This window comes from Misgurnus anguillicaudatus, chromosome 22, assembly GCF_027580225.2.
Source record: "Misgurnus anguillicaudatus chromosome 22, ASM2758022v2, whole genome shotgun sequence".
Classification (NCBI taxonomy): Eukaryota; Metazoa; Chordata; class Actinopteri; order Cypriniformes; family Cobitidae; genus Misgurnus; species Misgurnus anguillicaudatus.
This window is the reverse complement of record NC_073358.2, coordinates 24665456-24681614: the sequence shown is the minus strand read 5'-3', so window position 1 is coordinate 24681614 and position 16159 is coordinate 24665456. Positions and strand designations below refer to the sequence as shown.

The 16159-nt window shown below is 39.4% G+C and overlaps 1 protein-coding gene across 1 annotated transcript; it reads right to left on the bottom strand.

The window, feature by feature from the left end:
* Positions 1-1396: 1396 nt before the first annotated feature.
* On the bottom strand, positions 1397-16117 carry golph3a (golgi phosphoprotein 3a). Its single transcript, XM_055199953.2, has 4 exons — positions 15709-16117; positions 8240-8371; positions 6120-6234; positions 1397-3397 (listed from the first exon to the last, which is right to left on the bottom strand). The coding sequence occupies exons 1-4, from the start codon at positions 15922-15924 to the stop codon at positions 2973-2975; spliced, it is 888 nt and encodes a 295-aa protein (XP_055055928.2). The 5' UTR covers positions 15925-16117; the 3' UTR covers positions 1397-2972.
* Positions 16118-16159: the final 42 nt, after the last annotated feature.

Genomic DNA, 16159 nt, shown 5'->3' with positions numbered 1-16159 from the left:
ATTGCAACCACTTACCTTAAAAAAAATATTAAATTCAATGAATCATTTTTTTCAGTGCACACAAAACTAAGTGAGAGAAAGCAATTGAAGTACGCCGTGCTCATTTACAGCTGAATAAGCTACCTTTCTGCTTCTGATGATGATAAAATCTACTATCAAAAATATACTGATTCAATAAAATGAAGGAATCTGCTCTTACATATAAAATCACATTTTTAAAGGATATGAATTTTCAGTTCTTGGTTCATTGAGTGTTGTGTGTAGAGTCTTACACATTTAAAACTTCACTATAAAACTCTTACAGTGTTATTAATCATTGGATATGTATTCAAGAAAATGACACTGTGCCATACAGATGCACTTCTTTTCAGGGAGCAAACTACTTCTTAAAATCAAATCCTTTATTCTGACAAGTATACTATACAGTACACAATGGGTATGAAGACCACTGAGAATAATGATTTATGGATTGAGCTCCCACATAACAAAGAGCTACAGTACATTTTGCACCATTACAGCCAAACATTCTGTAACCAATCGTAGGCACATTCAAGTATACAAGTTCAATTTTTAGCAACACAACAGGTTGTTTAAAAAGAGATAGAGTTTAAAGCATTTGTGAGGTTTTTAGAGCAGAAAATACTAAATCTGAATGGTACGGTTATTTAAAACTTTATAGAAATTGAATTCTAGTCTGCAAAACACCACAAGCTCTCTGTTGAAATATAATATAACCACTTAAGATAAACTAACTCCTCTTGCCAATAAATTGTCAGGTCTTTGACTGCCTAAAGTTACCTCCAGTTTGCACAGAAGTTGCTGTACACACGGGCTGCTTTGTGTTGCAGTTGTATAGATGTGAAGCTGTTATTAGCACCGCTTGCATGTATTAAGACCCCTTTCCACCAGCAAGAACCAGGTGCTAGTTTACAGCTAGTGCTTTTGCTGGTTCGACTGGCGAGCCTTCTAAAGGTACATTCACATTATAAGCGACTAGCAGTAGCACAGCAACGCGATCACATTGATTTCAATGGAAGCTTGGCGACTTCTCGGGACACAAACGACAATGGCCATTGGCGACTGGATGGGGCGTGTCCAGTCGCGCAACAAAGTTGAGAAAAGTTTAACTTTATGCAAATTATGAGCGACATTCGGAAACGACTACCAATAAGAACGACGCAGTAGAGTTCACGTCAACCGCCTCTCGTCAGTTATTGGAGTGGACGTTACTCATTTGTTTATGACAACCAGATTTAAAAACGCCTATTTTGACTTATAATGTGAATGTACCTTAATGCTGAGTACACGCTAAGCGTTGCGTTCCTCGCTCTAGATTACTTATGGGATTTAATTTTGTGTCATGTGAATTTTTTTGTTTGAGTTGAATATTTTCAACTTGCGTGAAAACTCGTTTGAGGCTTTTGAGTTCGCATCTATTCGCATCTCTGCATTGACTTTGTATGTAAGTACTCGCGCAAATCGGCGAATTTGCGTTTGGTGTGTACGCCCCATAAGAACCGGTTTGCCTTCCATGTGCTAGAGAGCCACAACAGAATCCAATGTGTATGTGCAGCGCGACGTAATTTATATAAACGGAGGTTGTAATCAAGAAAAACAGTAAATACATATTTTATCATTTACACAAAACGTTAGTCTTCGCATTCAGCTACACTCGCAGTATTGTGTCACAGTGACTCAGCTCCCAGCCGCAATCGGTTCTTAATTCTAGACCAACAATGTTTTGTTGCTACTTAAACACACATTTGATTTTTTACCTTTTTGGAATCCATTCAGCCGATCTCCAGGTCCGGCGGCACCACTCCCAGCACAGCCCAGCACAATCCACTGAATCCGACTAGACCACTAGCACAGCGCAAAAATATCATCTTAACATTGTGTACTAAAAGACTGACGGAAAATTAAAAGTTGCGATTTTCTAGGCCATGTTACGGCAGCAAAGTCCTTGATTATTACACCAGAATGAGAGTATAGTTCCTAGCCATACCTGCCTAGAAAATCGCAACTTTTAATTTTCCTCAGTCCCAGCACACAATGCAACTACAGAAGAGTCAAGCTTCAAATGAAAAAAATATATATTTTTTGCGCTATGCTAATGATCCAATCAGATTCAATGGACCGTGCCAAGCCACGCCAAAAGTGGCACCGCCAGACCCGGAGACCGGCTGAATAAATTCCAAAACGACAAAAATCAAATGTCCACTCTAGGGGAGCTGGAAATGAGCATACCTTCAAAAAAAGTATAGTGTCCCTTTAAGAAACACTTTTCCTGGTTCAGAGCTGGTGCTTTGCGTGTCGAAAAAGAAAAAACTGAATTGAAATTAGGCTCTGAACCAGCACTCAAACTGCCTTGGTGGAAAAGGGGCCATACGCATTTGTTATTAGAACAGGATTTAGTCCTCGACAACCTTTTTGGTTTCTTTTCAAGCTCCGTAATCCATGTGAAAAGTCAAGACAGCAAACCGTTTTAAAATATATGATACACTGTGTACTTTATTTTCTGATAAATCTGTTCATTTGTACCATATTGCAGGTACTGCTTTAAGTGGACACATTTTGTCACATTGTAAATACAATCAGATCCAATTCTGGATGAAACTGAAGCCTGAACATTAGTGCAAAATAAATTTGGATTGTAAAATCTGTTAGGTACCCAACACAGATGTCAAGGCAAGAAAATAAACAACACATTTTATTCAGTGATGCAATAGGTAAGTGTTAACAGTCTACGGTGAGTAGGTACCTAATTGCATTTAACTGAATAAACAATGCAAAGACAAAACAACTCTGTGTGCTATCAAAACAAAAGACAGCAATGCGATGATAAATCTTGCAGAGAGGAGAAGGAAAGCAAGATATCTACAAGAAAAGGAATGTCCAGGTTTCTCACCATTTCACAAAAAACCTGCTCTTACAAGTCCAACCGTTTTATGTTCAAGAGAACTGAACCTGCTTCATTTGGTAAAGGCAGCCACCACAGCCCAAAACAGCTCGTTCGTGTTGGCCTTCATGCTTTCAGCCTCAGGTTCGAGGTCCAGCAGCAGTCGTACTCTTTTCATGGCCAGGTCGTACTGGTCGTCCAGCAGCGGGGCGAATGCGTTCTCTAGCACATCGGAGAAATGGGCGAGGAAAATAAGGGCCAGAATACGCTTGTCCATTCGGTGAGGGTCGTTCACCCACTTGTCCAGCACGGCCTCTTGCACCTTCTTAATAACGCGCTGTTTAATATTATTGTTGGTAAGTGGGTGCGTGGTCATGTCAAAGAGAAGAAAGTTTTGTTTCTCAGTGGTGAGGACGCCCTTTTCCACGAGGTTCTTGGCCAGGCGCTCTCGGACGTTGCGCAGCTGATAATGAAGTTTTAGTGGGTTCCATGTCTCACCTGCAAAAAAAAAAAAAAAAGATTTTCAGCTACTTATATTTACACATTTTTGATAAGGGCAGAAATTAAATTATTACCACATATAAACCGAGAAATGCGAGGCAGGAATCATGCTCATTCCCGGATTGTCTAGGATGCTCTGTTTAATCAGTTTGATAATTTCTTTATTTTCAATCATATGATCTTTGTAAAAACACGATATGGCTAAAAGATACAAATGCAGTAAAACCATAGACTGTAAAAAAAGATGGACGTAGTGTCCGTGACGTCACCCATTGGTTTCTGAAGATCGTTTTTGAAGGTTAAAGCAGGCGTTGCCTGCATTCGCCATATTGGCCGCGCGTCACTGAGCATCACTCGCGGATATCCGAAAATGGGTAAAGAGGCAGGACGTGGGTGAAGCTGAGGTGACTGGTTGCTGAAACCATGCCCCCTAGCTCGACTCTAGTGATGGCAGTGGCTGTTCAACCATCACTCAAGTGGCCACGCCCTTAATTATGCAGAAATGTAAAGCTTAATATAATTTAAACGGAAGAGTTACAAAAAAATTCACCCCCCTCACAGTTGTCATGAAGGGCAAACTTAGCTATACAGACCAAAAACTATTTTTGTACAAGGCTGTAAACATTATTTTCTACTGTAAAGTTGTCCATTTTAACATGGAGGTGTATGGGAATTGCAGTGTTTCCCATACATTGATTTATTTGTGGTGGCCCACCACAGAATCAACACTGGACCCCAGAAATAGAATTTTCATGATTCCCATTTACATTTTTATTTCACTATTTAAAACAGCTTAATTCGGCTTAAAATATAATTTGATATATAATACAGATCAAATACAGATACAGATCAAAGAGTAGAAGTGAAACATATTTCAGGTGCCAACACTAGATAAAACGCAAACATGACATGATGACGTCACATATATGCTTATTAGTGGGTGACGTCACCACCACCACAGTCTCTCAAAATCCTGTGGGAAACACTGAATTGACTCCCTTTTGGCGCCTGCCTCTAGCTGCCAGTCGATGAATTGCAGTTTAAATCACTTCCGTATTGGCTTCATCAGAGAGATCGGAAGGTTGCCCCTTGAGGAAAACATACAAACAAAATAATAACAGCTGACAGGAAAATGACCACAACAGCAGTAAAAACAACTCCCATAAGGGCTGTGTAATAATCAGGGGCTGGAATGTAGGTGCGGAAAACCCATGTCTTTTATTTTGTATTTTGCACATACGTTTCCAGGTGGTTTGGTCACATGCCTATCATGGGTATTTACCTGGTAATCTTTCCTGTTTTGTTTAGCAAGTGTTTAGGTTTGTGTGTAGAGAGGGGGTGAGTAGCCAGGAGTGTTCACTTTCTGTTGACCATTTACGTTTATTTTCATGTTTATGCAGTAGAATACGTTTTTACCAGCAAATGTTCCTGCATGGATGTTCTGTCATAATAAACGTCTTTGGATTTTAAATGCAAAGAAAACGCGTCACGGATCTTTCCTGCTGCTTAGCCTCTCAGCGGCTATAGGTTGTATATTTGTAAATTTGTACTCTCAAGAACAGTTCAAGTAATAACAAATAAGGCTTTCCCCCGCATGTACACTTTTAAAACAAAGACCTAACATATTATAGAGAGGTTTATAACCACTCCGAATACAGCTGCACAATGTAAAGTCAAAATACACTTTTTTATAGGTTTATTTTGTTCCCACTTTAAAAAAAATTCCCATCTTAATACTTGATAAATACGTCCATGTACAAATAATTATCAATCAATTTAATATATTTTCTTCCTAACTGCAGCAGATAAAGCAAAAGCAAGTATTGAGAAACACTGTCTCTTATCCACTCAATACAACCAACTGAGTTTGGACCTCAAGACCGTTTAGAAGAGAAGCAAAGACATCTCAGGATGAAAGCAGACCTGCATTTGCTACTCATCAACCTGCAGTAATCCACAGCACTGATATAATTCGGAGCAGATTTTTGTACTCGTTCTCAATGAAGGCACCTCATACTCAGACTCTTTGATCTCAGCCTATGACCTTTTGGTTCTTCATTCTGACTCCACCTTTCAATTGAGCTCCTAGCCACTGCAGGTATACGAGAAATCAGCCTGGATCGAGTTAAACAGTCTTTATATCCCGCCAAGTGCACTAGATTCAGAATGTTGCCAGCAATTGTTTATATAAAAAAATGGTTTAAGTAAAATTTTTTGTAATGCATGCAATTTAATATCTTTCTTTCTTCACGCCATTCCAGCATCTATGGCTATATTCGTGGCAAGAACCGGTTAATCCATACAGCAAAGTCCTTGATTATTACGCCAGAAGAGAGCACAGCTCCTAGCCATATCTGCCTAAAAAAAAAATCACAACTTTTAATTTTCTGTCGGTCTACAGAAGAGTCAATTTTTAAATAGGAAAAATATTAAAACAGTTTTTTTTTCATGATGCTAATGGTCTAATCAAATTCAATGGATTGTGCTAAGCTATGCTAAAAATGGTAACGCCAGACCCGGAGATCGGCTGAATGGACTCCAAAATGGTAAAAATCAAATGTTTAACTTTAGGGGAGCTGGAAAATTAGCATATAAGTGTCCCTTTAATGGACATATGCTGTTCTTAAAAAACACAACAATACTGAAGTACTAAAAAAAATACATAAAACAAATACATAAACTAATAATACATAAGTTGAATGGTTTCTGCAGAACTGACCACTGAGTAAGTCAATCCAGCTTTGCACGGTCTCAGGCGGCTGGGTGTCTTTTATGTGTTTCAGAGCCTCGTCTAACAGCACGTCCCCCGTTGGAGCGTCAGACTTGCATAAAACCTAGAGAAAAAAATTTGAAATGTCACTCAACCCATTAAACATTTAAACAGCCTACTGCCTAAAAAGATACATCAAGGGAGTGAGAGCTTTAACTAATTTTAAAGATAATGCATTTTTCAGGATTACATCACAGCTCTATTTAATAAAACATTCTCACTTACAGCAGCCAACACTAACCACAGAAAATTGACTCTTGACACACAATGAATATCAAGGACTCCATCTTGTGGTAAAAACTATACTGCACATGTAACGAGTGCAAAATTTTGTAAGTGCATAAAAATATGCTCTGCATTTACCCAAACTAAAATGTATATATCATTAAGAGCCACGTGTTAAGTAGATTGTTTTTTTTGTAAAACCTCCCTTAAGGACAGTAGCATGCATGGGGTGTGGGTTGCTGCAGGACCTTAAGCCTCTGCCCAATTAAGCCTCTGCCAATATTTTATAATTATTAGGGGCATTATTAGGGGAACTTCAACATTTACATGTACACAAAAACAGAATCACGCTTTTATAGTCGCCTCAGTGCTCGTTTTTTACAGCGGAGATGAATGTACATCTAGGGCATAGACTTATGGACAAATAGCGTTTTCCATTGCATAGTACCCCACAGTTTGGGTTGGGTCAGCTTACTTTTGGGGGCTTTTCCACTGGGTGCAGTACGTAGTACCCGATACTTTTTTTTGTACCACCTCGGTTGGGGTTCCAAGCAACCCGAGCTGATACCAAAACGTGACACGAAAACACTGTAGATCACTGATTGGTCTGAAAGAATTGGTCACTACCAGCGTCACCGCTATAATGTAAAAAAATTAGCTTTACATTCATGCTGGCTTGCGCTGTTTAGAGTAAACCTGTTGTAATCTGTGCTTTGCTGTAAGTTCCCAAACTCCCTTTTAGCGATAAAAAACATCCACAGGTTGATAATCAGGAACACCATACCAGTTTTTCCAAACTTGCAGTTTGTGGCAGCACATTCGCGATGCGCACGTCCGCATATATGCTTAAATGCAACTTAAGGCTCAGTGGAGCGCATCGACTGACGCCACGGGTGTTTGTACAGAAGCTGTCATGTGAGACAGAGGTAGTGATTAGGGATCGACCAATATGGATTTTTCAGTGCCGATTTTTGTTTCATCAGCCTTAGCCGATGACCGATACAGGCTGCCGATTTTCTTGAGCCGATATTTTAAGCCGATACTGATTTTGCTCACTCAATTTACATCATAAAACTGACACAATGACGATGCCAAATGTTACAAGTCTCATTAAAAAAGTTACATTTATTGAACTTAAAAAAACTATATTTAAAAAATAGTAAAAACAGGTGAGGGTGCTATGGAACCATCTTTTGATGTTGTCATGGAAAAGGTCGGTTGTTTTTAGTCACATGACCTGCAATCGCTTGCGGCTTCCATCACTGTCTGTAAATAATGCCGGAAAAAAATCGGCAAACACTGCAGCCACGTATCCGATATATCGGTCTATCACTAGTAGTGATAAACGCGATGTGCAAACATCTATTTGTGGTGGCCAATTTTAATTTTGTGGTGGACTGAGAAATAAATTAATGTATGGGAATGTACAAGGACGCTCTCACTTGTATGATGTCACAGCAGTAGGCAGAGCAAATATAACGACACGCCTGTAATCCCTCCCACTCCGAAGTGTTACTAAACTTGATGGAAAAGCTAACCAGGCCAAAGTGAGGTGAGCTGACCCGACCTAAACCGTAGAGTACTATGCAATGGAAAATCACTAATAGTGTCCGTGAGGTCATCCGTAGGTTTCTGAAGAGCATTTCGGAAACCCAAAGTAGAAATTTCAAATGTTACATTTATGCATTTGGCCGATGCTTTAATCCAAACATATGTATGCGTCTTCCCTGGATTTGAACCCATGACCTTTGCGCTGTTAACGTAAGGGTCTGCCACTAAGACAGGAGCACATCTCATCTGATTAATATCATATAATCAACTGCTGAATATTTAACAGGTTTTACCTTCCTGACAAGCAGGCTTTTCCTCCTCATACCACAGGCCTCCAGCTGTAACCTTCCCCGTAAAGCCAACTCAATAAGCATGCTGCCCCGAAGGCCCGATGAAATGCTGTCATTCCAGAAGGAGGTGTAGCCCTTGCAAAAAACAAACAGAAAGGAAGTCAATATACCAATATAACATTCCCTTTTAAAGTAGTTTTGAGATTCAGTGTAGCTAAAACATGTACATGAAGAGATCTGAAAAAGAAAAAAAGTTTGTTTTGTGTTGGACTTATTTCAGCAAAAAGTTGCAATTCAGTAAAACTCTTAACAAGAATGACTGCTAATACTGAATTTTTATCTGTAGTGTCATGTTCAGCAGTAAAAGTAAGCGATGGGTCTCTCCATTAGTAACAAGGCTTGCTTTGTGAAGGTCCAGCCTCCCTGACCAAGGGGCACCACTGTGAAACAACTGGCCTCTTTTAAGGGCTGGAAACATAAGAAACGCTCTGCATATAAAGACGAGCACATGCGAAAACCCAAGAGCACTCTAAGCTAAATTTTTTATGATCCGTTTTCTCAATAAATTTTAAAATAGCAGTTTGTCTTGTATGGTTTGACGACGAGTTAAATAAGCTTTTGATTAATGCTAGATTATGGTGAAGATTCTAATGAAGAGATTCTTAAAATATCTACAAGTCAGGTGACAGTCAAATGATTTTGCCCAAAAGTCAAACACACCTATACTGCAATTAAACATCTTCTAGATTAAGCATAATCAAATAAACTGTGGGCCAGGTTAAAGCATTGTGTAATTTATGAGATAAATACATTTTAAAGGTATAGCGGAAGATTTTCGTTTTCCGGGTGGATCACCTCTATTATTGGTCATCCCAGATGTCAATCATTCTGATTATATGTTGACGTATAGGGCCCTATAATTTCCGCGATCACGGAATCGCGGAATTGGCTAATTAACACGGAATCTAGTATTAACGCGGAATTTTGCGGAATTTTACATATTTTGAATAAAATTATGTTTTTGTGTGGGAGACGAACGTATGTCTGGGGGAAATGCACACCGGGGAAAGTAAATCTGGGCGACACGCCCCCTCCCGTCGTTTCAGACCCTCTCCAAAACACTGAAACCATGGCGAAGCGGCTCTCCATGACTCTGCTTTCGTCAGCGAAAAAAATAAGAAATTCGACGCTAAGCACTTAGTTCCGAGCAGGTCTCACATGACTTTTATGTGACCGGAGAACTGTTCTTTTGGAAGTTTTGTCAACACTCTGTTCACGGTGAGCGCAAAGATACATGCACTCTCTCATCCACGTCTGTCTCACTGTACCTCTCTCACGTGCACGCGCTCACGTGTCCGAAGTGCGAACACAAATCCTCATGTATTTGTTCAGTTTTATGCATTTCAAGCGAGCTGAGGCAAACTAACTATCCCTCGCATTTAAAATATAATCATCTGCATCATGGCGCCGCTCTCTGTCTCTCTTTCGCTCGCACGTGCAAAGAGCTGCGCGCTCATGCTGTCCTAAGTCAGATCACTATCCTGTGTATGTTTGTAAAGTTATATGCATTTCAAGAGATTGTGTATAAAATATGGATCGCGTTCCGCTGGATTGATGTGTTTAAGGCACTTCTGAAGGCACCACTGCTTTGACACCTTGTTGTCGCCTCCTGCAACAACACTAAACAATGCATTGAATTGAGTTGTGTGTGTGCGCGCGTGTGCGTGTGTATGTGCGTGTGTGAATGTATCTTTTATAGTCATTAAGTAATCCTGTTATCCAGTTTTTCACCAAATCATTTACATTTTAATGATTAACATTAAAGGCACACTCTTTTTATGACTAAAATAAAAGTAAAGGGTAAAAAATATAATTGCCAAAAATTAAAACGGATAAAACGGAATTTGCAAAAATTAAAACGGAGAAAACGGAATTTGGGAAAAAATAAAACGGAATTTGGGAAAAAATAAAACGGATTTTATAGGGCCCTAGACGTATAACCGTCGTACGTGCTCGCCTCTAGGTTCGCTTTCTGCACATGCGCACTTTCACGTGTATGTGTGATGTGCTACGGTTTCAACCATTCATTGAAGGTCGCATTCTCACTGGTTTTTTTTTCAAAATGTCGCAAGAGAAAAAGTGTCTACGAATTGTATGACAAGAAGAGAAAGGACTATAAAGAAAGAAACAAGACCAGAGTGTTTATGGGAGACTATTTCACACGCTGGCCGCTGGCGTGAGCTAATAGGACAGGTTGGGCTTCCTACGTGAAGTTTCTACTGAAAAGGTACATTTTGTCATGCTATTTGGAGAAATCCATTTAAAATCACTGCTAGTAAAAGTTAATGTAAGCTATGATGTAAGCTGGAGTGGGCGGGACCAGGAATCGTAATAAAACTATGATACTCGACTTATACACAAATATACAGTTTCTATAAATAAACTCTGGTTATTAGTGATGCACCGATGTATCGGCCACCGATATTTATCGGCCGATTTTTTTATGAATTTGAAACCATCGGCATATCGGCAGTAGCACGAGAAAGGCCGATACCGATTGTTTATTAATTAACTGCATAAAGAAATCCATTATATGTAAAAAATGAGTTAATGTTGTTTATCAAATAAATGCTGAATAGCAAAAACCACCTTTGAAGGTTGTCATGCTGTCTTATTATTTTTGTTTTAGCTTAATTTGTGCCTCTCTTATTATGTTGGTCAGTTGAATGTTAATTAGATCCAATCCATGTTCAGTAAAAATAATTTGATGCAGAAATAAACTAGCTAATAGACCAACTGTATAGTATTGTATACAAGTGTTTAATATCGGTATCGGCATCGGTCAGAAGTTGTCTGTTTAAATCGGCATCGGTATCGGCCCAAACAAATCCTATCGGTGCATCCCTGCTTATATATTGTGTGTGGGCGTGCCTGTGTGTGTGTTTGCATGGAGGATTTACATGAAATTTTATGGATTTAATGTGCATTGTTTAAACTGGGTTTCAGTTCAATAAAGTAACAAACTGTGCTATGCTGTTATCTGTATTGTATTTTTTTACTGTAACTGACACATTCCGGTAAAAAACAACAACACGGGAGTGGGAGGGAATGGGAGTCATTCTTCTGGGATCGGGATGGGATTGGATGTTTTTTCGTGGGATTGGGACGGGAGGGGTTTGAAAATCCACTCCCGTGTCACCCTCTAGTCTGCAGTCCTACTTGCTTTAAGACCCTGGGGAATCCCAGGAATGAGTGACGTATGTGGAAACTTGCGAATAATTAAAATATCTTAAAATAAAAAAACAGAAAACCAAAGCAATCTTCAGATGCTTGTACGCTATTTACAGCTATAATCTGACATTAAATCGATCCAAGCAGATTAAAAAGTACTACTACGTGACATCATCAACTATATTGTTTAACCAACATGGTTCAAACGACAGATGTGCAACACAGATAACATCTTGGAATTGTTAAACTTTAATACTTTACGTAAGTTTGGTTACAACGACTGGTGGGATGAGCACATTTAATGCCATTTTTGAGAACTGTGCTCTTCGTTAGTTGCAACACATTAGGGAAGAAACCGTTTCCATGTTAGCATGTCGAAAGTATGGCATTTTGGATTTTGAAATCGAAAACGGCACCCCCAAACTGTGAAGTTGAAAGCATTAAGAGTTGTTTTCACAGGGATAGCCAAACATGCTTGTCCAAGGTGTCCATACAGGTACACAGGTTCGACTTGAATATTAAAATAACAGAAGTTGACCAAAAAAGACAATCAAGCTCGTTTTAGGAACATTTTCTTCAGCGAAAACACCTTCACATATCCGCCTTTAGGGTGTAACATGATATTTGACAGGTTTGATGACATTCACATAATTCATGTACACAGAATATTTGCACTTCAGAATTGGGTGTTGCCCCATATTAAAAGTCCTTAAGTTTGTGGCAACATAAGCATATGCAAATGTACTGGGATGGGTACTTAACTACTTCATTTATATGTCCTCCTACTTTCCATGCAGATAGGCAAACAAATGGAACATGAACATCAGTAGTCGGTGTGGTGGACTGTACATTATGACATGTCAATCCTATGCAAATAACCAATGAACTCCAATAAACCGGTGACAAAATGATTGAGTGCTAGGGGCAAAGCAACATTACCCAAGATATCCTGACACTCACCAACTGATATGACTCTTGACAGCACGCAGTGATTCATAAATGTGCATAGGGTCTTTACAGTGGACAACAATAAAACATAGAACAGTGGGTTGACCGCACAGATTTTCTAAGCAAGTGTCAACCAATAAAATTGGAGCAGGACATTGCTTGATTAGAAACAGGGGTGCTTTCCTTTTCATATTTATTATATAGTTTACCCCAGAACCCTTAAAGTTTAGTATGGTCAAGGATGGTGCACAATACATAATTTTAACTTTTACCTTTATGGGTTAAATATCTATAACTTGTCCTTACAGAAAAATGTGACCATTTTACAAGGTGGCGATCTGTTTTAAAGAGCACCTATGGTCCGATTCACGTTTTTAAATTTCCTTTTGTGTGTAAGTGTGTATTAGTACATGTTAACGATATGCAAAAGGTACACACCGCAAAGTAAACGATGACGCGAGTTCTCATCTCCAACGTACATCTCTTTTCTGGGACTACAACAAACACACTGATTGTAGGCAACAGTTTTTATTTCCTGGGATTGTGATGTAGTCAAGACCGACATTATCATAATTCCTCCCGCTTGGGAATCACAGCCTATAAATTAACTCCTGTTAGCATTGCATTGTGAGCGAATCTTTCAAACATGGTCAGGAGCGTCACATTTCTGTCTGACGTCAGAGGTATTCAGTTCAGGCTAGGGATCGACCGATATGGATTTTTTTTAGTGCCGATGCCGATTTTTGTTTCATCAGCCTTAGCCGATGACCAATACAGGCTGCCGATTTTCTTTAGCCGATATTTGCAGCCGATACTTGCAGCTTTTGCGCACTCAATTTTAGGGATGCATCGATATGGAAATTTTGTCCGATACCGATAACTCTTTAAATTTGGAGGGCGATAACCGCTATCTATAGGCCGATAAATATTCATATTATTTTAACAATGAAAAACTCGCAGACCGCGGACATCTTGTCTTTGCGCTAGACTAGCATACTCTTCTTAAGCCCGCAACACGTGTCATCTTCGTGCTATGTCACAGAAAGCACCAATCAAAACTCCACATGGCCAGCAATGAGCAAGTGAAGTGGTTCAACAATAATTTATCGGCTTTCATTTATCGCCCTAATTTTGCTATCAGACCGATAACCGATAATATTAAAAATAAGCAGTTATCGGCCGATAACGATATGTCGGCCGATATATCATGCATCCCTACTCAATTAACATCATAAAAATGACACGATGATGCGAAATGTTACAAGTCTCAATTTAAAAAAAGTTACATTTATTTAACTTAAAAAAAAAACTACATTTAACAAAGAGTAATTAGGAGAGGGTGCTATGAACTGCTCTCTCCACAATGACGAGGAACTATCAGCAAAGGATATTGATTTCTAGCACTGTACTACTACAAATATATATAGTGATGAGAAATAAAAACCCACTTTGTCTAGCTATGATCAGCTTTTAGGCCGAGCTTTCGATATGTCATGGACAAGTTGGTTGTTTTTAGTCACATGACCTGCAAATGCTTACAGCTTCCAGCATTCCGTCTGTAAATAATGCCGTAAAAAAAACAACAACGAACACAGCAGCCACATATTGGCCGATGCCGATAGACCTAAAACTCGCAAAAATCGGCCCGATATATCGCCTGGCCGATATATTGATCTATCACTAATTCAGGCCAATCACAACATATAGACCGTTTCAGCAGTAATAACATAAACAAGCGGATGTCGCGGCCCCCTGTAACTTCCGGTAAACTCCGCTAAGAATAAATAACAACAAAGTTCTTTAAACGTAGTTTATTTATATAACAATCTAAAAAACAACACATAGATTACCTAGGAAACCAAAACAATTGTTATTTTCGACGAGGCATTTGTTCAAGAGATCAGTTTAGCAACTAGTCGGACCATTAAAAAAACGAAACCGGAAGTAAGTTTCGGATCCAGACGTGTATCACGCGCGTCCGATGAAACCGTCTATAGATTGGCTGACCAATCAGGGACATAGAGCTTTCTAAATCCATGCGTTTCAGGAAGAGAGTAAAATCTGGAGCTACAAAAATGTATGGTATGTGGAAAATAATGGGTTTTTTAACCATAAACCACGCAAACATCAAAGATGTTATTTTAAGTATTTCGTATAATATTATACCAAATACATAAAATAACATCTTTGATTTTTACTATGCAAATGATACAAAAGATTTGAAAGAGGAGGATGTATGAATTCATAACACCATATAAAACTGCTACATGTGGTCACAATATTGTCTTGGTCATAATGCTTTGTGTCCAAACTTCCTCATAAAGGGACACTGTCCAAGACAGTTTCTCTCCAACCATATAAAAACACAAACTGTCTGCAAATCTTGATAAGCAGGTTCAGGTATGTTTGCTTTGGAATGAAGATAAACGTTGGAGGGCATTGAGGACATGCCTAGACATCCTGCATTTTTGCATGTTTCCGTATGTGTGCTTTCTGAGAATTAAACATAACACCTTTGCGCTGCCAACACCAATGCTCTACCAAATGAGCTACAAAACAGAGAGCCTTAAGAAGAGCTTTTTTCCTCAGGCCATTAGACTCCTTAATATGGACACAACAACCCGCCCCAGAAGATATTTTGATAAATGATGGGAAGCACACTGCTGATTGTAAACATTGACTTTCATAGTAGGAAAACAAATATTATGGAAGTATTGTGATAAATGATGGTAAGCACACAGTTGACGGTACATTGAATCCCATCGTATTTGTTTTTAATATTTTCACTTTACCGTTTGTACAATGACATACACCTTGCACATTTCATATACAGTTGTACCTGTATATGTTTTTCTCTTAAATGTTTTTATACTTTAATTTCTGATTCCCTTACATGTATAATTTGCCTTAATTGCCTTAGTTGTATATATTGTGTGTGTATGTTCATCGCTGTCTTTTCTATTAAAGCTTGGTGTGTGCACGAAACGTCCACGTGACAGCTTATGCTACAGTACAAATTACAGTGTTAAATGTATTTCTTCGTTTATTAAAGCAATTTTCCTAAAAAAAATCTGAACTTAAAACTGCAGTCAAAGCTAACAGCTAACTTAACGTTACCCTGTATCACATCCAAAATGTGGTTCGATTTCGAACACAAAAACACGAGTCTTTAAAAACTAATGAGGTACAATAAGATGCTCTTCAGAATGATTTATCTGCGACAGATTCGACCGTTATGAGAGATAGCATCGACTACAGACAATCTCTTACTAAATAACCAAAACAACAACAACCTCACGGTCCTTTAACCCCAGGAGCAGCACTTCCTCCATCAGGGTCAGTCTGGTTTCCTTAGCGTCGCCGCTGTCATCTTCGTCCGGCTCGTCCCCGCGGCGGGAATCGTAGTCCTCGTCGCCGGATCCGCGTTCTCTGTCTGCGGCCGCGGCGCTGCGCGAAGCCTCGGTGCGGCGCTGCACCAGGCCAGAGCTCCGCTGGGTCAGAGTACTCATCTCTTAAACACTAAAACAAACCCTCCCTCCCAGACAACTCCTGTCTGAGAACACTACGCCCTACTCGGACAGATGCATAAATGATTCCTGGGGTGAACGGAGTAAAGGGAGGTTTAAATTGGAGGAGATATTTTGGAGAAAGGCCCCTTCGCGAACCCGACAGAGGTCTGTCCGTGCGCGGATTCGCTCAGTAATATGGCGACCAGCCGTGACGAGAGCAGCAGCTAGTGGATGT

Excerpts from the sequence above, each read along its gene's own strand:
- golph3a (XM_055199953.2), bottom strand. The coding sequence starts at position 15,924 with ATGAGTACTCTGACCCAGCGGAGCTCTGGCCTGGTGCAGCGCCGCACC. Across the intron at positions 8,372-15,708 it reads TGGGGTTAAAGGACCGTGAG|GGCTACACCTCCTTCTGGAA; the intron begins GTTGTTGTTGTT and ends GTTTTTTGCAAG. Across the intron at positions 6,235-8,239 it reads AAAGCCTGCTTGTCAGGAAG|GTTTTATGCAAGTCTGACGC; the intron begins GTAAAACCTGTT and ends TTTTTTCTCTAG.